The sequence below is a fragment of the Mycteria americana genome, chromosome 4 (assembly GCF_035582795.1).
Source record: "Mycteria americana isolate JAX WOST 10 ecotype Jacksonville Zoo and Gardens chromosome 4, USCA_MyAme_1.0, whole genome shotgun sequence".
In the NCBI taxonomy this organism is placed as follows: Eukaryota; Metazoa; Chordata; class Aves; order Ciconiiformes; family Ciconiidae; genus Mycteria; species Mycteria americana.
Genome location: NC_134368.1, coordinates 57,450,235 through 57,478,000, shown reverse-complemented (window position 1 = coordinate 57,478,000; position 27,766 = coordinate 57,450,235). Strand labels below are relative to the sequence as shown.

Below are 27,766 nucleotides of genomic sequence, written 5' to 3'. Positions count from 1 at the left end.
TCATTGATGGTCTCTCCCCACAACGTGAAGTATACGCATGACTCCTTCCTTGTTGTAAAATACTGTAAAGTCATGAAATAATCAAGTAGCACTGCAAATGAAGACGCTGTCATCTCAAACTGTCAGGAGCCTCATGGTTTTCTGAGCATTCCAGCAGTATTTCTCAGACTGTGATTCATGTCTTTAACAGAACAGGTCAGAGGTTTCAGCAGAGAAGCCTGATCACATGCAGTGCATGCCCAAACCTGTTACAATTCTTTACCCAGGGGCCAAACCCAACCACAAGTGTTTCTGTTTCGTCACCTTACCCCTTAACAGAAAAAACAGCTATTGAGATTTATTATGTTTTTTATTAAGTTCTCTTAATAGCTATGCAAAGTTCCTCTTTTTCCATGCATATATCAAAGCCATATCATAATGAAAAAAAATTTAAAAAATCAGTTCTGACTCCTTTTAACTCCTGCATGTGCTTCTGTGCCAAGACTGCTGTAAGGGCCTGAGCTAGACTCTGTTTAGAAAATGTGCAATCTGTAGAATGCTTTGCCAAATTCTCACTGGCCATTTCTAGAAAGGAAAGCGCCCATTGATTTTGAGTTCTAAATCTTTTCCACTTTGGCTTGCATGGAAACACTTGAAAGATGCATTAAAGAGCAGACACAATGGAAATAAAATATGAGTGGTGCATACAGAAAAGTCACATCTAATTAATGGAGAGCACCCAAAACTTTGTCCTGCCCTGAAATCCATAGAAGAAATAGACATAATCCATTTTAATGTCTAGCTTAAAAGGCATTTAGCAATTTGAACGATCTCCAAAATTTCCAGATTTGGTAATATTCACGTGTCAGACTTTTATTAGGCAAGTATTTCTGACCTGGGAATAGTAGCTCTGGAATCTCCAGACTTGCTGAAATAGATCTAAAAAAACCTAGGCAGCATGTCAGACTTCCTACATCAATCTAAACTTGTTTAATGAAGACTGGAGGGAAAGAATACAGAGGAAATTCTGAGTAAATCAAGTCAATATTTATCAGTGTCTGTCCTGGCTGCACCAGAAAGGAGACAACTTGACACAGAACAAACAGAAAAAGCCCCAGTGGATTTCCATCTAATCTATCACATTAAACACTAGCCCACACAGACAACTGGGTACAGTACTCTGCTTGCCACTGCATGAAGGTTTTCCACAGCAGAACTAAATGCCAAAGAACTGTAGTACAAACAGAAGGAAATTACTGTTAAAGTAACAGCTTTCTAAACATTAAATAGATTACCACAGAGAAGAAACGGTATGCTTGGGAATACCAGTAAAGGCATATTGGCACTCAAGTCACCTGGTGAAGATTTCATCACCTGATAGGAGGCTACTTCAGTCATATGACAGAAAGCCTGAAGAGCCCTAACAGGAGTTGAAAATTTAGTTTTCTCTAGCTGCTACAGTGTATGGTTTATCAGAAAGACAGTAGTAATAGAAAATAACCTGTTTTTTTTCACTACATATGGAATGTCTGAGATGCTTAACAACAGGGTGAGTCTGAGTAAAGGTGCTTGTTTTTAGGGGCTGTGCTCCTTCCCCCTCCTTTTTTTTCTTTCTCCCTCAAGAGCTGTAAATGCCTTTTTTTCCAGAGAAAAAATGCAGTGTGATGAGAAATCTTTTGCAAAGCCTTTCTGTTTCTGAAGAACTCATGTACTTTGTGATTCTATGGGAAGGAATGTATTTAAGCTCCTGAGGGATTTAGGGCTAGGCTCTGTGGAGAGAATGTTAAATTGTGAGCCTGGCTCCTAGAAGAGATTGTCTGTACCCTGTGAGTGTTTTTAGGCTGTGTCTCAACAGGATTCACTAGAAGTAAAGCACTGATGACAAGCACAGCAAGCTTGTGTCCAGGGAAAGCCTCAGCTTAGAAAATGAGTAGAGCAATTGAACTAAGTGAGCCTACAGGATATTTGGTGGTAGCAGGAGCAATGTGATGCAGACTGATGTGATAGTCTGCTTGTCAGGGCAAACAGATAACTGACTTTGAGAGTCTGGAAAAGACTATATTATGAGTTGTCTTTAGGGTGCAAGGGCAGGGGGGCTTGTTTCCAGCTATGTGGACAGGCTTTTGAGAAATGCTGGAGAGGAACTGACTCTTGTGGTAAAATGGGTAACAGTGACACAGGGAGGTTCTGCAGTCAAATTTAGGCTGTGATGTAGAAAACCAGAAAGCAGAACCCCCATACATCATTTTCTGAAATGTGCTTAATACTACATGTAGTGCCAGTCAGATTTGCAGAGTGAAGTGTCAGCTTCAATATCCAGCTGACAAAATGACATCAGAAGGCAAGTTTGAAAGTCATCGGGAAGTGGCCACGTAAAATGTGAGAGGTTATAGCAAGCGCATGCCACACCATGCCTAAAGATTCTGGTCCTCCAATTGCTTCAACTAAGGACCTGCCCAAAGTCTTCCTTATCACAGAAACCAATATGCGAGAAGCTGACAGAATTTGATCTTTCCTTTGCTAGGGGGTCAGGACACTATAGGATGTGATCCACCATCTACAAATTGGGCTGTAGCCAGAGTTGTACCGCTGTGTTTCCTTCAAAAGCTTATACAGAGAGACTCCTAAACTCTTACTTTAAGAAGATGAAGGCCACAGAGTTGTTCTTTTATAGCTCTTCCAAGTAAGTTCACCTCTTTTCATTGATCTGGGATGGATGTTTATTATGAAACTAACATAACACTGTTAAGAGACCTAAAATTACTCTGTAACATTAGTTACTACTTGCAGAACATGAAACGCAATAGGTTTATGACATCTGCAATCCACCAGTTGGATTCATTGTATAATTCAATGTATAACTCATACAGGAGGTAATAATACCTGGAGATAAAATTGATGCTAAGGGTAAAGAGAATCAGAGATTCCTTTCTTTACTGCACGTACTGCAGTCTTGTTTACAGGTATGAGAGAGAGCTTCAGTGCCGAATGCAGCAGTGGGATCATTACAATTTGCAAACTATTCACTTTTGCCAATACAGATGCAAGTGTCCAGCATTGGCGACTGCTGTTTTATTTGTCAGGTTGTTTGCTGCATTGTTTTTCCTTGTGTTTTAATATAAAAGTAGTTTTAACAGCAAAACTGTCCCTAAAACCCTGCTCTCAAGATTAGTTCAAATTCTTAACAGAATATATCAATGATGTCTTCATAAAAGACATTGATACTAAGCCTAACTGATACTTAAAAAGCAACAACAAATGTTTAGTCAAGACTATAGCGTGTATGTGTGGGAAGGAGGGAAGCGGTTGCTGCCTGTAGTATTAGAGCTACATATAGCTAGGCTGCAACTTTCAACCTTGCTGTGCTTTGACTGTATCCTCTGTTTGGCAGGGGAAGGCCAACTCAAAAGGTGATTGTGAGGTTATATCTAATAATGTTAGTATTTGGGTTTTTTATTTATTATAGGAATGAGTAACATAAAGGGGGGGGGGGGGGAAGAGCCATGGGCACGTCAACACTGCCTCCAGCCCAAATTCTAATAGGTTTCACTGAACAAGGTACGGGAATGCATGCAGAGCAAGGAAAATAGAATAAGATATCACTGCTCATTTGGTGAACTGTGACTTGGAGAGAGAGGAATAAAAGATGGTATCACGTAGATAAAGGCAGTCATGGTCTATTTGGATAAAGGGTGTTGGTACAGGAAATAAGGATATACAGCCTACCTGAATGCTGACATTCTTGTGGCTGAGTCTCTGATATCACAACCATAATGTTCTTTATATAACTACATGTACAAAAATTGCTCCTTAACTGTTATTAAACTCATTAAGTAACTTAGAAAGGATTTAATTTAAGTTTAGTTTTGTCTTACTAGTTCCAACCCTGTGGCAACCAGGCTAAACCTGGGCAGCTCAGCAGAGAATCAATCCTGCTGTTTCTAGTGTCCTCACCAGTACATACTATGCAGGTTTTACCACTAATCAGGGTTTCTCACTGTCTTCACCCTGAATATTGAATCACAATCCATAAAACTACATTATATGGTTTTAAGTTATTTTTTTTAAATGCCTGTTTTGGCTCTTGCCACTTGTCCAATATTAAAAAAATTACAAAGTAGAATGATATACTCTTAAAGGAAAACTTACAGTATTGCTTTTAGACATCAAAATAAGCCTAACTATTAAAAATCCAACCATAAATTATGTTCTGAAGAAATTACAACACATCTCCCTCCCCTCCCTCCAGCATGCCCTGAAGAGCATTAAGTTCTGGGTCTACTCTCTTAGACCCAGAACCTGATCTAATTCCTGGGGAGGGGAAAATTTTTGGAAATGAGAACATTTTGCATCATAGAATTTTGACAACCAGAGGGGGAGTGCTTCTTTTTTTCTCTTGATTCTGACTGTCCTCCCACCATGTATTTCACAAGAAAGGAAGGACGATTGTTTTTTGCCCCCCCCCCCCTTTTTTTTTTTAAAACAGCTAAAAGTGTTTGCAAGAGGGAACCAGGAAAAATAAATAACTGTAGAGCTACTGCCATCTACAGTCTTGCTGAAAAAATGCCTGCTTCGGGAAAAATACAAACGTAGTAATAACTAGATCTTAAATGTTCACCCAGAGAACCCAGAATATAATGCAAATAATTTAAAGTACATTTAGGATTCACCTAAGGATCCTGAAATGCGTTTCAGGAGGAGATCTTTATCAGGTCCTATTTGCCTAGCCTTCATTATGTGACAGTTGATTTTTCTTGCAAATACTAATGATTGACACCCTAAAAAATTCTCACTTTCTTTTCCCCACATTATGCAGTGAACCACTTTAATAGACACCAGATGTAAAGAGGAATGAGTTACTGCTGTTACCACAGTGATGAATGCTGTTGCACCAGCTGAGCAGAGGTGAGGTGCATCCAGAGAAGCAGGAGGGTTCAAAATGCTTGCAAAGGGATCATGGTCAGCTCTACAGTAGCAGTCTCTGGTCTTCCTGACACTGGGGAAGCAAAAAGTTGAAGCAAGAGAGGAACCAGAAGTACAGTCCTAACAGATCATGCAAATAAAACCTGCAAAGAGTGGGAATTTAAAGCTGTACTCTTTGTCAAGTGCCTTGTTATTGCCAGTAAAGAATAGGTTTCGTTTGGTTGTTTTTCTTCTCCCTCTGCTCCATTATTTTCTAGGGGATGTCAGCCTGTTTTCAAAGGGTTTAGTCTCAAAAAGTCAGGAAATAGCATGTTTTTTGAGAAACTGTCATTCACCTTTAGGGAGAAGAAGATACTGAAAACCACTCAGACCAGCTGCATGATCTATTTCCCCCCTTACCCTCCTCTTTAACCAGCCAATGTGATGAAGATGCGTTCAGTGCTGGTGTTTGTATCATTCTGTTCTGGAAGTAACACAGGCACTTGGACCTATGTTTCATTGGTAACCTGACACCAAACGTAACTTTTTGTAAAGCCTTTTTATTAAACGTGTTTAACAGCCTGTTTTTTTCAGGCTTTAGGCTACAGTAATAGTATGTTTAACTCCACTTGATGGCGATATATAGAAAGTATGGACTAATTTTCTATTAATTATAGGAGCTCTAGCTTCAACGTTTTTAAAAATTTATTGTCAGGCTATAGCCTTCTTTTCAGTGATTTAAAAATAGTAATCAATCAAATCCAACTCACATGGTCCTAATTAGTCATTTAGACTTGAATTTGTCACTGGGTTTGGACAATGATTACTTGTATACCTGTGTTCTTTGCAAAATGAAGGCCTTACACATAATCGGAGCATACAAATTGGAAATCAAAGGTAAGCCAACAGGACAATGTGTACACTCTCCTGGCAGCAGCTGCTGTTGCCATCATCTAGGAACACATGCTGCAGGTTTGTGAGTGACTGTAGATGGAAGAAATTCAAGCCATGAACAATTCTGGCATTGATAGGTGAGGCATCTATGTCACTGAAGTGTCTTACAGCTCTGGATTTGATAGAAAGTTACACACTTAGAAAATGTAGTATTAGTTGGGAATTTGGGATGCTTCAGGAATGGATTCAACCCACATCCTATATCCTCCTTTTATGGCAACGAAATAATTGTTGAAGTTATATATACAAACACAAGGATGATTCTGTGTGGTTAATGTGCTACAGAAGGATTTGGACAGCATGGGTTCAGCTCCTAACTCTGTGATAGTCTGTGTGATCTGGAGTATGCAGGCCAAGGCCAATAAAAGGGCTTAGATACGTAGCTCCTACTGGAGTTTAATGAGTATCAGACACTCGAATTTCATTGCAGATTTGTCCCTTAATCTGTTTGTGTCCAATTATTTAATCTGAAGTAAGGATGGTATTTCTCTCCCGTGCTGCAGTTTTGCCTCTTTTATTTGTGTAAGCTCTTCATTAAGGACTGTTTTTCACCAATATGTGGAGAGACCAGTAGTATCCTAGTCTCAATGGACAGTAAGATAATTCATAACAATCTGTAGGAGTAGTGATAATAACCACACCCAGCCACAGAAGAGAGTTAAGAGCTTTCTGTTCTGTGCTTGAAACATATTTATTTCACTGACAAGGAGTGGAGGGGAAACTAGACTGACATGCTTTTCCCAGAAAGCAAGGGGTTCTTTTTACAAACCTGTTGTAGCTTTTGATGGTGTCTTAAGTGTCTACATTTGCTCGTGCCTCTATCAAATGGTAAATGATTTGTGGAAGACAATGAAACTGGGAATGCTTTTTGAATTCTTATGACTCCAAATAAAAGGAAAATAATTTCAGGAGTTTGGATTTTGGTGTTTTGTACTGTAAATAAGTCACTCAGGACATTTTACTGCATCAGTTCTATCTAAAAATCATGATGGAATGTCTTGCCCTTATTGAAACTTATTTTTTGCTGAGTGAAAAGTTGAAGAGAATAGGTCCCACAGAAAGCTTAAATCTCAGTTAAGTTATCATTTTGTTGGAAAAACATTCATTTAAACACTGCTTATTTTTAATGGTATCTTCAGTGAGGGAAAGTTTCTGAGATCAGTGGCAAGATAGAGAGTGTGACTGGGTTCTGTAGAGACCCTGTATCACAGAGACCTGTATCTGACAATGCCACATTGCTTACATTCCTCTTTAGATCCTTAGGGTGTCCTTTGAGTGGCAGTAGTTCCTGCCAAAATTGACAAATAAAATATAATTTAATGACCTCATATTTTAACATTCCAGAAGAAGAGTCAAATAGAGTCAGACTTTTAATATCACTGTATTTTATATTTTTCATTAGGCATACACTGTAAATGGATGCAAACTGAAAAACACATTTGTTCTACTGGTTGAGCTCAGCTTTCATGAGATGTATTTGTGAATTTAAGGCATGTTCTTTCTGTCCTTTGTATGATATCAGAAAGATGCACACTAAAGGGAAGAAAGCTGAGCATTCAAATGTGGTGTCTAGGAAGGAAAAAACAAAGCTAGAAAAAACACATCCAAAATGTTAGCAAATTTTTTAAAAATAATATCTACTTAACTAGACAAGTGCATTACTTTACTTACATCCACTTTCTGACGTTTCTCAAATATTTCAATAAGTACATACTAAGGACTTAGGGAAATGCATGATTAATTTAGTGTGAAATTGCTTACATCAACCATAGCATTCTTCAGCATTTAGTTTTGGTAATTAGGTAACCAAGCCACAGTTTGACCAGTATTAAAATTATTATTTTTAAGTATGATTTTTTTTTTAATCTGATTGGAGAAATTTATTGTAAGAGGTATCTTCATCTGGCCTCTCATGTAATTACTCTGTAGCAATTTAGTGGTTTCTTCACTTCTCTCCAGGAAGTGTTTTTATTTTTAAAAACAAAGGCTTCAGAGACTCAGCTAGAAATGGAACCTTTATTCAATGACCACCAATTAGCATGTGTGAGGTAGTAGCAGCCTACTGTACCAGCTAATGGAGGTTATTTTTCCTCAGATGTGTAAGAAAAAAGCATGCTCTGAGCCTTCCAGTTTTGCAGCAACTGAGTAGAAACCATTAACTCATTCCACTGTTTGTCTGGTCTACACTGATTACATGGTTTAAAGGGACAAGCATCCTAGTGTATACTGGTCATCTTAATGGCACTCTGATCTTAGCTGGTTTCTCTAAAGGCTGTTGAAAGCAAACTAAGAAAATTAACTGCCTATTTTTATTTGGATTCGGAACTTAGCCTTGCCGTAAACCTGTGAATGAGAGCCAGTGCATGGTGAGGTTTGCTGAGCTGAGTTCTGAACCTGGCCTGCTGGAGCTGCTCCTTGGGAACGTGGTGTGCTGCCCTTCCTCTGAACCCCTTAAGAAGGAAGGAAGGGATATGTGTTTCAGGTAGTACTATAAAACACCTGGAAATGGCACCTACCACAGCTTCCCTGTTACTGACACAGCAAACATCTCATGCTCGGACTCCATTGTGTCTAATTTTAATGTACTGTAATAGCTTAAAGGCTAGTAAGCTTTTGCAGAACAGAATAATAAACATTAATCCCCTCCCCAGATCCACATCATAAAGAGGATTCAGTTTTACTCCTTCAGCCCAGGTGAGTTACTTAGGGAAGAAAGTATGAGATGCTTCCCATCTCCAGGTGTGCCTCCAAAACTACATTTAATCTATAGCAGTGTAACTTCTTATAGCTTCACCATGGTTAGTCACATTGACTTAGATCAATTGGGGAAGTGGTCAAGAATCTTCTCTCTATGGCAAAGTTTTATGCTGACAACTGGACTAATGCATGATCCTTGATGAATAATTCATGCAAAAAAATGGCTAGAATACTTAAACCAGTGCAGGGCTGCAGGCTTACATTGAGGGGTTCCTGGATTTTCTTCATGTCCAGTTTTAGGAGGCAAATGGCAGAATACAACTACTATAAGTTTGATAGAACAGCAGCTTTGTACTTTTTAACAAACTCTAGAAATGTTGGATCAAATTTTGCTGGATATAGGGATCTTCCAGAAGGGACCTTGCTTTCATGTAGGAGATTCATGGTAGTCCACAGGCTTTTCTTTGTGAGAAATTTTCTTGTATGTTCAGAAAACATATGGTAGAAGTCTTTCCATCTGGGGTGGGTGATTTAGAATCATAGAATGGTTTGGGTTGGAAGGGACCTTGAAGATCATCTAGTTCCAACCCTGCTGCCATGGGCAGGGAAACCTTCCACTAGAGCAGGTTGCTCAAAGCCCCATCCAACCTGGCCTTGAACACTTCCAGGGATGGGGCATCCACAACTTCTCTGGGCAACCTGTTCCACTGCGTCACCACCCTCACAGTGAAGAATTTCTTCCTTGTATCTAATCTAAATCTACCCTCTTTCAGTTTAAAGCCATCACCCCTTGTCTATCACTACATGCCCTTGTAAAAAGTCCCTCTCCAGCTTTCCTGCAGGCCCCCTTCAGGTACTGGAAGGCTGCTATAAGGTCTCCCCGCAGCCTGCTCTTCTCCAGGCTGAACAACCCCAACTCTCTCAGCCTGTCCTCATAGGAGAGGTGCTCCAGCCCTCTGATCATCTTCGTGGCCCTCCTCTGGACTCGCTCCAACAGCTCCATGTCCTTCTTATGCTGGGGACTCCAGAGCTGGATGCAGTACTCCAGGTGGGGCCTCACCAGCATGGAGTAGAGGGCAGAATCACCTCCCTCGACCTGCTGGCCACACTTCTTTTGATGCAGCCCAGGGTATGGTTGGCTTTCTGGCCTGCAAGCGCACATTGCCAGGTTGAGTTGAGCTTCTCATCCACCAACACCCCCAAGTCCTTCTCCTCAGGGCTGCTCTCAATCCCTTCTCCGCCCAGCCTGTATTTGTGCTTGAGATTGCCCTGACCCATGTGCAGGACCTTGCACTTGGCCTTGTTGAACTTCATGAGGTTTGCATGGGCCCACCTCTCAAGTCTGTCAAGGTCCCTCCGGATGGCATCCCTTCCCTCCAGTGTGTCAACCACACCACACAGCTTGGTGTCGTTGGCAAACTTGCTGAGGGTGCACTCAATCCCACTGTCCATGTCACCAACAAAGATGTTAAACAGAGCTGGTCCCAATACCGACCCCTGAGGAACACCAGTCGTCACTGGTCTCCACTTGGACATTGAGCCTTTGACTGCAACTCTTTGAGTGCAACCATCCAGCCAATTCCTTATCCACCGAGTGGTCCATCTGTCAAATCCATGTCTCTCTCATTTACAGAAAACTTTTTCTAAAAATTAAAAAAAAAAAAAAAGTCAAACATATGCCAAAAGTAAAAAAATCACACCGGGACACCAGCTTATATCTTATTTATTTTATTTCCTGGCTAGGGGTAAAGCCAAACACTTGAGGCATTCACTCACTGCCTGCAAGTTTTCACAGTTGTATGTGTTATCTGAAAACACTTCAGTAACGTTACAATTCCAAGCTGAATACTGGAAAGTGAAGAAGTAGTGGTACTAAGTTGTTGCTGGTGTTATCTCTTGGCAAAAGACTGTTAGCACAATGATTGGGAATAGGGGTTCTCTCTGAACTTAAGTCATCTGACTGCATCCTAACTGAATGGCTGCAAGTGCTCGTATTTCTTAGGATTGTGTCTCTGATGTACGAAAAAGACATATTGTAAGAGTTCCTCTGGTATTGTAGACTGATACAGGACTTGATGGAAGTTAGAGTTTGACACAAATAAACCGAAACTGGTGCTGATGGATTTTCACAGGCTGTCTGTAAACTGCAGTAGCTCACGTTGCTACTTTAAGAGCAGCTCAGCTCTCTACATAGCGGTAGGCTGTTTGGGGGCAAGATAAAGAGCTGGGGCAGGGTACTGCTGCAGTTATCTCATCATGTCTTCATATCAGTCAGAGCCCTCTGTGCCTGCTCATGACTGCTGCTGGTCCTTCTAAACACTGAGAAGACCAGAATCTGGAGTCTGTACGGGATAACTTAGGCAAGTGTGTGCTGATGGTAGTGGGTTTCTGTGTGTTTGTCCCATACTGATATTGCAAGTGCAGCTACCCTCCATGACTCAAATGTGATTTTTTTTTTGGGTAGGAACTGGCCTTGCTCCGTCCAGCTTCTAGTACAACGGGATCCTAGTCTGAGGTTTACATATTACTATCGGAGGACAGTCTGGTACAGCAATATTCTAAGAAAGACAAATCCAGTCACAAAGTAAAAAATAGAATATGTATCATTAGTGGTGTTGAAAACAGGGCATTTTTAGGGGTGAAGTGACTAGCTGAACTGTTGTGATGCAGCCACATGCTGGTCAGTACTCCCTATCTTGATTATATACTGTACCTTTAATATCACTGCACTTACTGTGACTTCTGTTATTCTTGCATTTCAAGCCTGGTGCAGCCATACCTGTGTTGAACATATAACTGGAAAAAACCCAACACATTAAGAGCAACAAAACTGTAAGAAACACCACCTTGCTATCTTTAGCTAACATAATTATTTTTAGCAAACTTTTTCCATGCTGACATGAAAGTTTTATAGGAAGTTTGTGTCAGGGTAATGCATGCTATTGTTTTAATGCAAATCTAATTACTCTGGGGGACATCTTGCATGCTTAGCAAGGCCTTGTCCAAGGGTGATTACCTCAGCTTTTTAGCAGCTCTAACTTTTGGGAGTGATTCAGAGAAACTGTTAACTGCTGCTTGAGTTAGAAGGCTTCCTGATGCAAACCTGCCATTCAGGCACTATAAATAAGCCCTGATTTGAATGAAAATCGATGACAACAAGTAATAAAACTGTAGGCCCTCACAGAGAGTGCAAAGTTGGTTAGAGTCTCTGGCTAGTGTCAAAGGAAGTCAGAGGTGATGCCAGCAGAGGCTGGTTAGAAAAGGCAACAGGTACCAATTCTGCCTCCTCCTAGCTCTACAAAAAATATTTTCTGAGCCTTATGCATGTCTACATACTGTTTCATATGCTGCAAATTATTTGTGGCAATGAGTTATATAATTATTTGACCAGGTACATCACTGCAAGATGCATATTAATAACTCCATTGGTTATTGCGTATGGAAAGCTGATTAGAAGAGCAAGCACAGTTGGCAGTGCTAAAGTGCACGTGCTATGTTTGTACCATCCTTTGCAGTTGCATGGTACCTTTCAGAATTCTTTTATTTCTTACAGTTGGCAAAAGGGAAAAAATGTGATGCATGCTGGCGTGAGATGTAGGAAGGTAAAACACTTCAAGTCAGTGAAACAGTGGTAAAACCAAGATAAACTAAGAGCTCTCTCAGCAGAAAGGATAATTATTTAAAGTATTTCTCATCTCCTAATTATGTTCCTTGCTTCTGGAAAGTATATGGAAGTTTCTTTCTCCTGAAATTTGCTAAGATCCCCAACTCAGTAAAAGCACTTGAGGATGTGCTAGGTGCCCTGAAGAACAGGGTTGACATAAGGTAGTGGTAAGCATGCTTTTGAGTGGTCTGTTTAACACCTAACACATCTCAGAACACATCATGTTACCAAAATTAAAACATTAATCTTTAACATTGTTTTAAAAACATTAGATCTAATTTTAAGGACAATCAACACTTTTGATACTGAATTTTCAGAGTGACTTAGTTACTTGGGTAATACTTTCTCTGCAATATGTATTCAAGAATCTCAAACAAATAAATTCTGAACTACAGTAATGACTGTCAAAGGGTTTGTTTTTTTTTTTTTGGTAATATGACTGAATTAAAGAACCAAAATATGTACCTAGATGGAGCATGTGTTCTGCAGGTATCTCTGCTTAATTGGTTTATAAAGATAGGAAGCTTGAAGAATTTTTAAAATTTGCTAATGTGGAGACTGGCTTAGCTGAAGTGAAGACCTTCCATGCTTTTATAGAATCGTTTCTTGAAAACTATTTTGTGAACAGAAACTGAACTATTTCACTTACAGACAGAAGATGAAATTAAATATCCATGGTTAGATTCAATTATACTGTGCTTTCTAAGAAGCAGAAAGTAACACTGGCAGTATTAAAAAAAAAAAAGAAAATGGAGTAAAGATATGTTGTCTCTTGGAATTCTTGCAAGAATTCCCAGGGGGGTGAAAAAGGTGTGATGAATAAGCAATAACAGAAATAGCATTGCTGATAGCAAAGATATTTTCAAAGTGTATTGCAGAGACTTGGATTTGCTCCAGATTCCATTTGTAAACATCGATGAAAGTTCAGAAATTGCTAAATAGAAGTTTGCTTGTGCCTGTTATTAAGAGCAAAGCTCTTATAGTCCAGTTTTCAGTGTTTCTTATAAAATACATGTTTTGCTATGCTGAAATGACAAGCACATCAAAATAATCTTATAAATTAACTGATTGCATTTTTTATTACTTCTGTTGTGCATCCACTTACGATCTTTATTTTAAGTTCAAGGTAATCAAGGTAGTCGCACAACTAAGTGAACAACAGAGACCTTTTCTTGCCAAGAAGTGTCTCCCCAGTTAGCACATCAGAAAACCTTTGATCATATGTCCTGTTGAAGGCCACTATTGGACAAGGCAACTACTTCAATCATTGAACAGACTCATATTTGAACAGGTCGAAGAGTTATAGTGGAGGAAGCTGTTTTTCTGACATCTTCCTTGGCAAACCATTAGTCTCATGACCATGCATAAATTAGCCCTACTTGTACCTTTTGGGGTGTTCAGGAAGAAAAAGGGAATGAAGAGAACACCAGTTATTCAAATATATGTCTAGGTAATAATAGTATGATATAGTAGCACAAAATCTTTCCCTGTGACTTCATGTGTTCTTGTCTCTGCCAATTGATTGGGTTGTGAGGGTTCACTGTTCTTGAGGGTCATGTCCTAAAAACATTTTTTTTATGTTTGTCAATCAACAAACTCTAAATACTTATGGATTCTCAATCTGAACTTCCCTATCTGATTACTATTTTACTGTATTTCCTACCTGGGAACATACAAAGGGTTAGTCCATTTCCTCAAGGAAAGACTTTGCTGTTCACTATTCAGGCTGTTAGGGGAGCCAGCTGTGTGCCTCACAGGACATTAGGTGGCTTCGTCACTGAATTTTCTGTTCATTTCCAAAACTAGATCAGGTTAGATGTGTCTGAAATGTGAAGAAGCAAAAGGCTTGTGGGAGAGTATTAGTGGTAGCAGAACAAGAGATGAACAGGTCAAGACCTCTCTCCCTTCTGCTGCTACTTCAGTGACGCTGCTTTCTAGGTTTAAGTATGCGCATCTCTTTCCTTCCCCAGGGTAAAGGCAATATAAATCTGGAAAGCTGTCTGGTCATTTATAGCAGGACTGGAGGAAAATCAGAAATTGGGATCCAGTATTCTAAATCTAGGGCAGTAGCTTTAGCAGGATGATTTAAGGCTCAGTCCTTGACCTCAGGGAGACAGGTAAGAAAGAGAAGCCAGGTCTCTAAACTGTTTGGTAATGAAGGGTCTCTTAAGTAAAGCATTGAAATTGTTTGGAAAGCCTCTTACCAGTAATTGCAGCTGTTCTGTTGACTGCACAAATAAACTGGTTCATTCTGTCTGTCCCCTTAAGTCTTTACTGGTATCTACCAGTTGATATGATAATTTTTATTTTTAAGTAGCCATTCCATAGTTAAGGACAATATTGTTTGCAATATCTATTTAGGGAAGGGGGGAAACAATAAAGCTTTATTGTGTTTGCAAACAAGTCCATTGTGACCCTGTGGTGTAAAATCAGGAGCACAGCCTGACCCTTCAGTGTAGGAAGACAGTACTGAGGTATGAAGTATATGGATTTCTCTCTCTTGCTGTCAATGTAGAGAAGAAGAAAGAACTGAAACCCAACTTGCTCATTTGGTCCCTGCTGCCTACTTTCCCATGTGTTTTGTAGGTAGTTCTCTGCTTTGCCAACAATATAACATACAGAAAAGTACTGTTTCCTGGAGACAGTGTATATAACATGTAAATCTAGCATTATCATCATTACTTACAAGAAAACTGAAAACACCACCACCTCAGAACGGTACCGCTCTGAAGCTAAATTTTCACCATGGTTTAGTTTGAGCGCAGTTGTTGTGACAGAATGGCTGATGAGAGCATAAGTATGAACTGCTGAATTCTTACTTAAGCTAGCAAAGCTGTAGACCACAGTAGGTATCTCTACTTGAAAATCCAGAAGCAAAATGTCGGGTTCATTTACCTTAACCTGGGAGGAATGCTTTCTAAACTTAGGCATCCATAAAATGTGTGTGAAAGTTGTTATGTTTATGCAAGCTGTAAAATATCTCCCAATGATTGAGACATAATCATGTCACAGGTGAGGCAGTCATGGCTTGGAGCCCACGTGCACAAGTCCTGGCATACCCTTACTGGAACTAGGAGCATAGCTTAAGGACACCTGAGAAGCTGTAGGCTGTGTCAGCTTGGGTTGTCAGTTTGGTCTCAGTGCCCACAATTGGAGCTGTAGGAATGAAACAGCAGCAGAAGAGAGGAGATGGTGATGGTGTGAAGTAGAAGCCTTGTTTGGTTTGGAAAAGGATGTAGAAGAGGAATCAGAAAGGGAAAGGAGGTGGGCTGAAGAAAAGGGTGCTGGGGAACTGGACCAGAGGAAGCACAGAACACTGCCTAATTTCTCAAGTAGATCTCCACAACAAAAACGAAATGCCTGCTTTCTAGTGGCAAAATAATTTTCTGCTCCCTCAAAGTTGCTGTGTTTGTGCAGAGAGAAGGCCACAACAGGGACAGCCAAGTTTTCAGTTGTCCAAACAAATAAACAAGTTTCAAATTGTCCTTTTAACAGCATGTATCTTATAAAACATCCAGTGCAGTCAGATTATATCACTAAAAACAAATATACAGTCAGGCATAAAGCCAGAGGATTAGCTACAGTTCTGGTTTATCAAGAACAACAATACTAGTATCAGAGCAGAGGGAACTGAAATGCTCTAGCACTTGGATACATGGTAATGAATGGCTCCTTAATAAGTACTTGGTGAAAGGCTGACGTACTGGGTGTTCCCACTAAGTGACTGAAAGACATATTGTTGGTGTGGCAGAAACTCAGATCCGGGTTCATAGCTGAATTCTTTCATTAGGTCCTTAGTTCCTTAGCAAATGTAGTTGCTTCTGTGCCTCCACTTTTGTGCTACTATTCATGTGCATTGTTAACTGTGTCTAACATGGGGATAAAATGGTAATGCAAAGGCATTGTCTACCCTACCTGTCCCTCCCCAAGGGGTTTTAGAAGTACAGATTTTCTCACTAACACATTGGTGTGAGTAGCTAGTTGTGTGCTGCACATATGCTCTTAGAGTCTGGGTTGGGATTAACTTCTTAAAATCAGCCCTATAGACCGTGCTAAAAATAAACGAATGCTTCGCTCACATTTGGAGGCTTTCAAATCCTGGATTCTAATCTAACTTTACAGCATGGTTACTCTCTAATTAAGGACAGCTTTCTGTGGATTAGAAACTGTGCCATGTCTAACCTCAATGTAAATGAGCTATATTAGCTCTTTGCCCAGCAAGTGTTGAATAACTGTTTTTAGTGTATTAAAAAAAAAGATGAACTAGCATTTGGTGTCTATACTATAAAAAAGAACAGCTTTGCCAGGATGTACTGTATCTTTTCACTGTAATGACAGACTTTCTTCATTTACTTCCATAAGAAATTAAATTTTATGAATGAGTCTAGCAGTGTTTGACAAACTCTGACTTGAAGATACATCAAATATTATCTTCATTGATAAAAGGCCTACATGATTGTTATAAGTTGCGACTTTACTTTGCAGAGCTAAGGACAAATATTACAAATCCTAACAATCTGTCTATATTTACCCTGATTTCTTTTACAGTTCTGTCCCATATGCAGTTCTATGGCTCTAGAGTAACTTAAGACTACCATATGGAGTCTCAGGTTGTCCCAGTCAACAAGTCCCATGTTCATACTGTCCTAAACCTCATGTAGTTTTTACATTTGTGCAAGCTGCATGTATGATTTTGGAATAAAAGTATCCATGTTGATCTGTATGTCTTAGAAGGACAAAATCTTTCTGCTTTGATGAATCTTCTTGGAATATTCAAGTAGCTGCAAATAATCTAGTGTGGTTCTGACCAAAGAAGCATACAGTGCTTTTCCTGACAACAATGTGCCGCTTCTCTATGATGCATAGAAAATTTCTACGGCAAAGCCCTGCCCAAACAGACAGAATTTTAAACGAACAGAATTTTAACAAATTTTATGGAGAATCAATCTGTCTATGGTTTGGTAGGCTACATGCATAGGTCTCCTGATAATGTAACTCTTTGTTTAGTGTAAATAAGCAGGAATAGCATCAGTCCAGGGGAAGGTGATGTGCTAAAAGTAGATAAAGTTGGCTGAGAAGACATGAAGTAACTTCTCACAGCCTCTCTCCCTGATTATGGTAACCACACTTTGAGCTTCCCTGCTTATGTGTAATCAAGAACATTAGTTTAGTAAGCTGAGATACAAAGCCATTTAAATTGATAACTATCCTTTCTTGCTTAAGTTTAGCCCAAACTCACTACTTGAGGACTGCTCTTATGCTGATATTCTGGAAATGTGTGAGCAGGGAGAGGGAGGCAGAGGGAGGGAGAAGGAAAAATAACTTGCCCTGGTGCTCTGTGTGCTGCTTACACATGGGATCCTCAGCATTTAAACACAATGAATTGAAAGAAAGCTGTCTTGCAAGTGGATTGTCTTCAGTGTCGATAGCAGCTTCAAAGGAGTCCTACCTGTTGGTGTAGCACTAAAGCTGTAGGGACACAATTGTTAAACAATAGAAGCAAAACAGCCCTTGCAATTCCCAAAGGAAGTGGAGGGCTGGTGTCTGATGTTGGAGGATGGAGAGGCTAGACTTCGTTTAGAGGAAAGACTGTAGGTGTATTGCTTCAAGCCAGCTTCAACTAATCCAGACAGCATGATTTGGGCAGCTCAAATAATTTAGTGTGTCATGAGCTGGAAGATGATTAAGAACTAAGGGGCATCCTCTAGGTTTTCTGGTAAATATTTGGCTATGCTTAATTTCAAATGATTTTTTTCTTGTTGGTATTCTAGCTCTGTAAAAGTGCCTGCAACTGCTGGCAGCCAGCATAGTTTAGAGCAGCCTTTGGCTGTTCCAGGACAGAAGGGGTTTAACACATTTGCATCCTCTGGATCATTCCATGCTTTCCATGAGCTTGGCTTTCTGACTTGCAGCCAAGTCTTCATATCTCTGCAACTGTCTGCTGGCTGGGAGTGCTGCCAAACGCCAGCACCTGTCAGAGCAGAACAAACTGCATGGGCGCAACCCTTGCTGTTGATCAGCAGGGTGCTGGGATTCAAGAGTGGGGGCAGGCCAAGAGGACAGCTGTGAATGTCCTCCTCTTGGCAGGAGCTGTGCCATGTGTTCTCTGATACTGTCGGTTTGCTGTAACAGGACTAAAAGGTAATGCCCTAAAAAAGCAAATAAGTGTCGTATAGATTAAAATTAAAAATGCAATGTAGTCATGAGGCATTACTGCATGAAATGTGTTTGATTTTGTACAACTTGCTAGGGAGCAAGTGAGAACACTATTTAAGGTAACACCGCATTGACTTTCTCAGGGTGATTCCAGTTCCCTGCTCAGCAGCACACTTGTTTATCAGATCTTTTGTTGATGTACGTCCCTGACTTTCCTCTCTGTCCCTTTGTCTTCTAACAGCCATCTATGACTGCTCTGTTGTCCATATCCATGCCTGTCTGCTGGCTCTGGGCACCTCCTAGAAATGATGAAACTGATTTAGGCCTTACACTGCAGCTCTGTTGCTTTGTTTTCTAAACAGCTTTATTTGTCCTTACAAATTAAAGAGAGGAGAGAGAGAAAGTGCCCCATCCTTGTCCAGTCCTTTCCTTATAAGATAAGCTACAAAATCCTGGCTCTTCTTAAGATGGGAGGAGTTTTCCTTTGGTTTTAGTGAGGCAAAGCCTTAGTTTGTTCAGTGTTAAACACAGTAGTAGTTAGTGATATTAAATTAAAATAATGTAAAATCTGAAGTTTCAATTCAAGAATGTGAAAGGGCTTTAAAACCCGAGCAATTGCTCATTTTTAAGAGCTAAGATGAGTAAGTGTTCATGGTAGTTTTCTGATGGAAGTTTATTTTGGATAAGTCATTTGGAAGTGTTTCAGTTGTTTAACACAGTCTTTCTTCAGTGTTGACAGTTGTTTTCACATACTGGAATGTGGGAATAACTCCACAGTTAATATTAAGTTAGTTATTCCTTGAATCTTGTGGGAGGAGATGAAGTTTCTTCTTCTTCAATTAGCATTATGATCAACCCCTGTCTGCTTCCAATTTGTGTATGAGAACCATATCCTGGCCAGATATTTAATAATCAAGGAGTCAAATCCTATTGCTTCATTAAAAAGACCAAAAGAGAAGTTGTGTATAGGTACAACCTTTGCTTGCCAACATTAAAGTCACCATTGCATGTGAGTAGTATTAGGGCAGGTGTTAATCATTACATTTTTCCATCATAAGGCTAACACCTCTTTCCTGTATTTGTAATAGCCATCAAAATGTCTCAGAGAAGTCTAATCTTATTTTTAAAAAAGACAAACAATGATGTAACTTTCAACCTTCAGTCCGCTTGCCAGAAAACTCCATAACAAAGTATGGAGAAGGAGCTGGAGACAAGTGACTCAGGAATAGGTGCCCTTGAATGGCCTCTTTAGTGTCCTGTCCTTTGGCTTTTGTCAAAGGGGGTGGCGTAAGACACTAAGAACAACCTATTGCTCTAGCTGCATCTTCCTCCGCCCCTTGTACTCTCAGGACAAGGAGGTTTTTTGTTCGAATTTCAAACACTCTCATATTACTTACTACCAAGTCAAGTGGACAGAGAGGGGAAAGGTTTGCTTTATAAACAGTAAGGAAAATAGTGTGTCTGAGAAGATGGAAGTATTGAGATGCAAGTATTTAAGTACATAGTCACAATATTTATTAGCTGACACTGACAGAATCTCTTCTCTGTAAACAAAGGTATGTATACTTATCACTAAATTATCTGAATTTTATTGATGTTACTTTCAGTCACCTAGATAGGTATAAGCAAATCCATTTTGAATGTATTGTATGTTTAATAACTGATCTATAATTCAAGCATTATTTTTCATCACAACAAAAATTTTAAACACTTTAAGCAGTTGCTACTTGACCTGATGACAGACGTTTCAGTGACATGGCAGCTTTGCCACACATAAAATCCTTCGCCTGTCTTTTATCTCACAGGTATTAGTGATGAATGCTTTCCCTACAAAAGAGATCAGCTAAAAGTTTGGAACAGTTGGGGAGGGTCATATCTTACCACAGTTAAGTAATATGTTGATAGAAATAGGAGATACTAGTGCTTCTCCCACGTTGTTGTGAACCAATGTTTAACTTTGCTTCCTCACTCCCAAGCAACAAAATTACAGCATATCCTTAAATAACAGGGTTTTCTGTGTCCTGAGGTGAATTTATTTAAAAAAAAAAAACAAACCAAAAGTCTTGATAAAGTGCTTAACATGCCTCACAAATTTTGAGCTCACCTCTTCTGCTTCTCTTGTTTAGGAATTTAATCCTATACACAGCCTTGCCCTTGTTGAATAGTGTTGGTACAAGACCTGCTCTATAGAGCAAGAGGGGACGGTGTGCAGTAGGAGTTAAAAAAGTGGATTCCATGCACTTGCTTGCATTTAAATCATTGAACGTGGTTATTTGTAAGTTTCCCAACCTGTAAAAACTAATGTAGTATTTCCTTCACCTGCAGGTTTTGGGAAGATGAGCTTGTTAAACTCAGCGTTCTTGAGATTCTCAGATGAAGGTCACACTTCAGGTGCCTATTGCTATTGAACTATTGCTTCGGTTGCCCTTTAGTGAGGACTGAAACTGTATTTACTTACAGGGATTAGATGGTGAATCTTTCTTTCCTCAAGAATCATAATTAACCACCAGCAACTATGTTAGGAATCTCAACAACCATGTGGTGTTGAGCAGTAGACTGATAATTGTTTACTTATGAAGCTTTCTCACTGGTTGTGCTGTGCTCTTCTATCATGTGGTGGTCTATACCCACCCCCAAAATGAACCATTTCTAGGGCAGTTGCTTAAGGCCATTTTTTTTTAATTGGTTCTCTTACAGTTATTAGCATTTGCTCACAAAGTTTTTCAGTTCTTCCCATATTTGTGTGCTAAAAAATAAGAATTATTTTTAAATAATTTCCAATAATTTTATAATCTATTCATGTTGGTATACTTTGACAGCTACACAGGTGGGTATAGAGAGGCCATTTCCTCATCTATAGCAATTTATTGTCTGCTTCTGCAGCCTAGAGCTTGGAAACATGCTGTGTCCGCACATTTGCCTCACAAGCTCACAAAAACGGGCAACAAGCTGACCTGAACTCTTATGTTTCTTTTCTTCCTGCTGGGCTTGCTTGAGAGGACACCTTTTGTAGGGCAAGCAAATGGAGACTGTGGGACTTCTTAATTTTTGACTTGTAAATTGTGATTCTAATTCATCCTCTGTTCTGCTTTGCCAGAGAGATTCTACTCTGATTTATACCAGAAGAGCATGAATTGACTCAAAGGACTTAACACAATGTATTTAGTGTTCAAAGACCTTTGAAACTGCTAAGGGACTATAAATCCTCTACAGCATTTTAGGGTTAGGATGATAAGAAACCAATGTGTGAATTGAGCTGTAAAATTATCAAACACTTCTGCAGCCAGCTTCCTTAAGTTAATGGTATTGAACTAGTTGTCTGATTTCTTTTGTGAATTTTTTCATCTGACCCGCAGGTGCAAATCCCTGAGCCTTTTTTTTTTAATCTGTAACTTGTTCAGGAAGTATTCTCTGCCAAATGTTTGTACTTTAGCCATTTTAACACTTTCTATTCCACAACTGATAGTAAATACTTTGGAAGGTTGTGGTGTTTTTTGTTTGTTTGGGTTTTTTGTTGGGGTTTTTTTTTTTTTTTACTTTTTAAGGTTTGAGTCACTCATTTCCATGTTTGAATTGTGGTAAACAAAGGCAATGGTTCTGTGGAGGTTTTTTAGTATTCAGACCTGATAAGTTAACATACAGCTTCCAAAACCTTTTTTTTAAAGCATATTTTTTTTTAGCCATAGAACCTTTCTGGTTCTGTGAATTCATGACTCCTTTAAAATTAATGCTCTGGTACATTCATGACTTCAGCCTTGGCCTTCTGTACACATTGTGTATAAAGACTACTCAGCAGATCTGGCAGTACTCCTACCTCAGTAAGCTAGGCTTAATGGCGTTAGGCCTAAATGAGAGTACAAGATTTTAAAGCAAAAATAGTTGAATATGAAAAGAATCTGCTGTCACTTACAAATGGTTTTCCTCCCCCCCCCAAAAAAAACCCCAAACATGCACACACACACACATGCTGTAATATCCAACTCCAGCACTAAATAGAACTCTTAAAACAGATGTGCCGTGATGAAGTTACCAATGGCATTCGAAATTCTTACATAAACAGTAAGCATTCAAATCTGAAAATCACCACCACCATCTAGACAGATATACATTAAATACTTGCTTGTCAGAAATAACTGTTCCATTAACATTTTGGCACTTTGAGTACCAGTGAGAGAAGGTTCAAACTTATACTTCATACTGCCAAAGGCTGTTGCAGACACATTAGTCAAATAATACTGAAATGCCACTGTGCATGTACACAACTTTCCTCTATAGTGATAAGTGAGAATGCCGGGGGAATATATGAATTTTGTATATCCTCTCATACTTTGCTCAACAGAGTGACATATTTTGGAAAAGAGGGCACTGTGGGAAGGGTGGATGCTGAAATATTCTGCTTGACTAGAAAATTTGTTGGGGAGAGAAAGGAGAAACCAGTTAATGAACACTGATGAAAAGCTACTTGCTACTGGAAGTATCGTTTCCTTCTGAGAAGGGCTTTTTTTCCCATAAACTCTAGTGAGCTCTAGAACACACTGTTACATAAGTTGAATCTGTTTATTGATTTACACATGCAACTGAAACAGGTATTTGTTCGGTGCTTCTGCTCTAATTGCTGAAGGAAGACCTCGTGTCAGCGTTACCCTTTGGCAGGGCTTATTCCAGTCCGCTGACTTCTGGCACACAAGCATCAGCTCAATTAGATCCCTGAAGTCAGATGCATACATGCCCTTTGTGAAAATGTACAGAACATCGAAAACAGTAAGAGCTCTCTGTTTCACTGAATTGTGTATATTTTCCTTTAAGGGACAAGCATTCTAAAAATACTTGAAGTACGTAAGTTACTAATAGCTTTCAGATTCCTAAGATAACTTTTAAAAAAATTTGCAAATTCTATTTACAATAACACTGAATATAATCTTCTTTTCTTCTTTCTTTACTAGATACTTCAGACACTAGGTTTCAAGTGCTGTGCATAGCCTATGGGTGTCCTTGTACCTCTGACTGCATATGTTAAGGATTTTCCTATAAAGTATTTAGTGGTAGAATATTCTAAACATCTCTGTTGTTTGTGTTTATGCATGCTCATATTTAGTGAAATGAGCATGGAAATGGATTCCACTGTTGTGCGAACTAAGTCCATAATAATTCCTACATGTAATGCTTTCAATTTGAATAACCTCAAGATGAAATAGGAACTGCCTTTGGTTGATCTAGTGTGCTCCTTCTGTGTATGGTATTAGCAGCTTCACCTTGGTGTGTATGAAATCCAAACTTGGTAAGGTTGTCTGTAGGCAACCTCATACCTAACTGTTATACCTCTATGTAAGGGTTCATACCCTTTTCTCTTTCGTTTTATAAAGTCCTGTCTGATGTACCTGAATGTTTTGATTATCAATATGAATATTCAATCCTATTTCAGTCCTGTTTAGTTCTTATCTAGCCTCAAAGGCATCCTGTGGCTGTATTCTACAGCATAATTATGAGTTGTGAGAGTTTTAGCAAACCTATTTTCTAATACTTTTCAACAAAACAAAACCTGTTTTCATGCCAGGCAGAGTTTGAATATTAATCTAGTTATAAATATTTGTAACTGGTTCATGAAAGCACAGAGATTTCAAAAGCTGTCATGAACTGCATGCAATGCTGGTGCTCCATTGTGATAATGCTGCTGGTCTTGCAACACAATGATACAAAATATCTTTGAAATCATGTTAACGCACTTTATTACTTGCAGATACCTGCAGTTAGACCCAAAAATACATTCAGGATGGAGTTAAAACTGAGATGCTTTCTGTGTTCAAGTAATATCCTCCAAATGACTGAACTAATATTTGACTGAGAGCCATGTCTCAAATTTAAAATCCTTGTCATTTGGGGGATATTATTTTAATAGATTAAAGCACCACAGTTTTAAGTATATCCTGAATTTAAACTTGGCATGGCGACAGTACTTACTTAAGAATTCATGAAGGCTTGGAGTACTGTCTGTTAATTAGAACTTTTACAATTTCAATGTTAAGTAAGTGTGTAGAAGAGAAGTGACTGAAGGCAGATAGGGCCTGATTCTGTATGGTAACTCAGTGCATCCCAAACTAGGAAACTGTTAGCTGCAACTGTGGTTTTCCTCTGAAGTAAGATGTCTTCTATCTTATAGCACCTTTTCTCCCCTCTCTCATAGTAGTAGTTGTTGAAAAATTAAGCTGGGTTCAATGCACATTTGCCAATCCCAAGGGCCTGTACAGCACCTATTTTGGAGATGTGCTAAGCATACTGACATGATTTGCAAACTCAGAACTGAGTTTTCGTGTTTTCAGAAAGAATTTGCTTATTCAAGCATGTTTAGCAGCTGTATTTCCAAGAAACAAACTGACTGATGTATTGAAGGCCACTGATGTAGAAAAGTGTTCAGAACAATTGTTTTCTTCCTGGGTCCTGTAATGGGAGCTGGTAAGGCTGTTCTGGTCCCTCCCCAGAAACTACTTACTTTTTCACCCTGCTGGATTATGAGGAAAAAACCTAAATGACTCCTGCAGCTGCTTTAGCATTGCTCTCTTACAGGGTTCATCTTGATCCCTGCAGAATCAAGCCTGTAAAATACAACACCAGCGTGTTGTGTCTCAGACATCCTGCTGACATTACTCTGCTTATCTAATCATACTAATATTGACATATGACTGCTTCTCCTTTATTCTGTGGTAACCCTTGTTCTTTAGATAGATACAATTCAGTGCAGATACGTCAATACGATCTGGGCTTGTAGCTTTCAGTCATGTACTGACCCTCCCCTGGGATACTCTGCTGGATTTAAAGGTCATCACCAGGTAAGAGGTCACTACTAGGCATGTTCCTACAAAACATGAATTGTTTCATTAATGATTTTGAGACTTTAAGGTTGGTTTTGATCTAATTTTAGAACAATAGAAAATTTAAATTTCAAAGTGTGTTTGCAAGACTTGGGGAGAATGGCTGAAATGCTTCACTTTGAATTTGTAAATGTAAAAATTATTTTTTATAATGCTACAGTTCAGAATAAGGCTACTTTGAAAAAGAACTCCAAACTTCTGAACTTCCCTTTGCTTATGAAATTAAGTTTTACTGATAAGAATGTGTAGTGTCTTTTTCCTTTTTTTAAAAACTCATTTTTTTCAAAATTGCAAAAAACCTGTATGTTTTTATATTATTTGACTAATGCGAGCAATATTCGTCTTCACGGTGAATACTGCTCTCTTTTAAGAAAGTTTATTACTTGCTATCTGTCCACACACTTATCTTGGGTACTTTGAGTCATGACCCACAGCTGCTATAAGCTGGCTCAGCTCTCCAGGCACTAGCTCACTTCATACCATCCAAAGCTGTAGCCCAACAGCTACTGGATTTGTAGGTTAGAAGCCTGTTTACCAACTGAAAATTAGAGATACCCCTAGGCCAAACCTATAGATTCAAAACAACTTTAAGCTTTGACACTAGAAATATGATGTAAATAGTCTTGACCCTACACTAACAAGGTGGGGACAGATAGTATTTCTAAAGTGTCAGTGGAATTTTATTAAGCTTAGTTTTCTAATGAGCAGCTATAAACTGAAGAGAATTTCATCTGCATATCTCCATTAAAGAGAACTCTTTTTCTTGTTGTGGTTGAAGATCCTTAAATATCCCTATATATTTGTACTTGAAATGTAAGCAGTGATGATTTTAATCTGATTATTTTATTATAGAGATTTTGTTTTTAAAGATACTTGCTTAAACAATATTTAGTCCTAAGGAGAAAATGGATCACATTTCTTATGAGAAACAGGCTATTTTACAGTTTCACAAAGAGAGCACTAATGAACTGGCTAGTGGAGGGTTGTAGAACAAGTAATACCTCTTGCTGGGTGTAATCTATTGCATAATGTTAACCTTTTGCATGAGCCAAGCTTCTCAGGATAGTAAACAATACACAAATGGTACTGGTAATGCAGCCTCAGAAAAGAAGCAAGTTATGATTGATTTACCATAGCAATGCCATTATACCTCTCATACCTTGAGGTCCATATCATGCCCCTAGCACTTGTAATTCACTATTAAACTATTCAAATTACAGACTCAAACTCTTTTGTAAAACTTGAGATTCCACTTTTCCCTTTGAATGTTTTACTGTACCAATACGAGATATTTTGGACAATGTGCCTTAAAGGAAAGATTCCTTTTAATTCTGTAATTTCAGAAACTTTCATACTATGATACATGAGGAGATCTTTCTAGTGCTGTTCTATGAACTCAAGCTTTCAAAAATGGGTCAAGATCTGCAGATTGATGAGATTCAGGCTTTTTTATCTTAAGATTTTTAAGCCAAACCCCAAGTATGGGGGTTTTTTTGCTTCTGTGGTTTTCAGTCTTCACAGTGCCCTTTGACTGTGTTCTAGAGCTCTAATCCCTGAATTCCCTTTCAGTATTTGCAAGAGCACAGAACTGAGGAGAACTGCAAAATTCCTGAGCTGGCAATACTGAAAACTGAGTATCTATCTTGGCATGCTATTAATCTGTAATTTATTTGACTGTGAGGTTCTGGAAATTAAAATATAGTGGCTGTGAGTGTTTGAGTCATAGAATCATAGAATGCTTTGGATTGGAAGGGACCTTTACAGGTCATCACGTCCAACCCCCCTGCAAGAGCAGGGACATCTTTAACTAGACCAGGCTGCTCAGAGCCCCGTCCAACCTGACCTTGAATGTCGCCAGGGATGGGGCTCCACTACCTCTCTGGGCAACCTGTTCCAGTGCCTCACCACCCTCACAGTGAAAAATTTCTTTCTTAAATCCAGTCTAAATCGGCCCTCCCTTAGTTTAAAACCATTACTCTTTGTCCTGTCACAACAGGCCTTGCTAAAAAGTCTGTCCCTGTCTTTCCTATAGGCCCCCTTTAAGTACTGGAAGGCTGCTATAAGGTCTCCCCGCAGCCTGCTCTTCTCCAGGCTGAACAACCCCAACTCTCTCAGCCTGTCCTCATAGCAGAGGTGCTCCAGCCCTCGGATCATTTTCATGGCCCTCCTCCGGACCCGCTCCAACAGCTCCATGTCCTTCTCGTGCTGAGGGCTCCAGAGCTGGACGCAGTACTCCAGGTGGGGCCTCACCAGCATGGAGTAAAGGGCAGAATCACCTCCCTTGACCTGCTGGCCACACTTCTTTTGATGCAGCCCAGGATACGGTTGGCCTTCTGGGCTGCGAGTGCACATTGCTGGCTCATGTCCAGCTTTTCGTCCATCAGTACCCCCAAGTCCTTTTCCTCAGGGCTGCTCTCGATCACGTCATCCCCTGGCCTGTATTGAAACCGAAGATTGCCCCAACCCAGGTGTAGGACCCTGCACTTGGCCTTGTTGAACCTCATGAGGTTCACACAGGCCCACTTCTCCAGCTTGTCCAGGTCCCTCT

General features: G+C 39.5%; 1 protein-coding gene across 1 annotated transcript in view; it reads left to right on the top strand.

The window, feature by feature from the left end:
* The window catches only part of SLC39A8 (solute carrier family 39 member 8), a 67,677-nt gene that overhangs the window by 8,757 nt on the left and 31,154 nt on the right, over positions 1-27,766 (top strand). The window contains exon 2 of the mRNA XM_075500654.1: positions 20,678-20,743. Coding sequence (XP_075356769.1) covers positions 20,726-20,743 — 18 coding nt within the window. The 5' untranslated portion in view covers positions 20,678-20,725. The remainder of the gene's footprint in view (positions 1-20,677; positions 20,744-27,766) is intronic.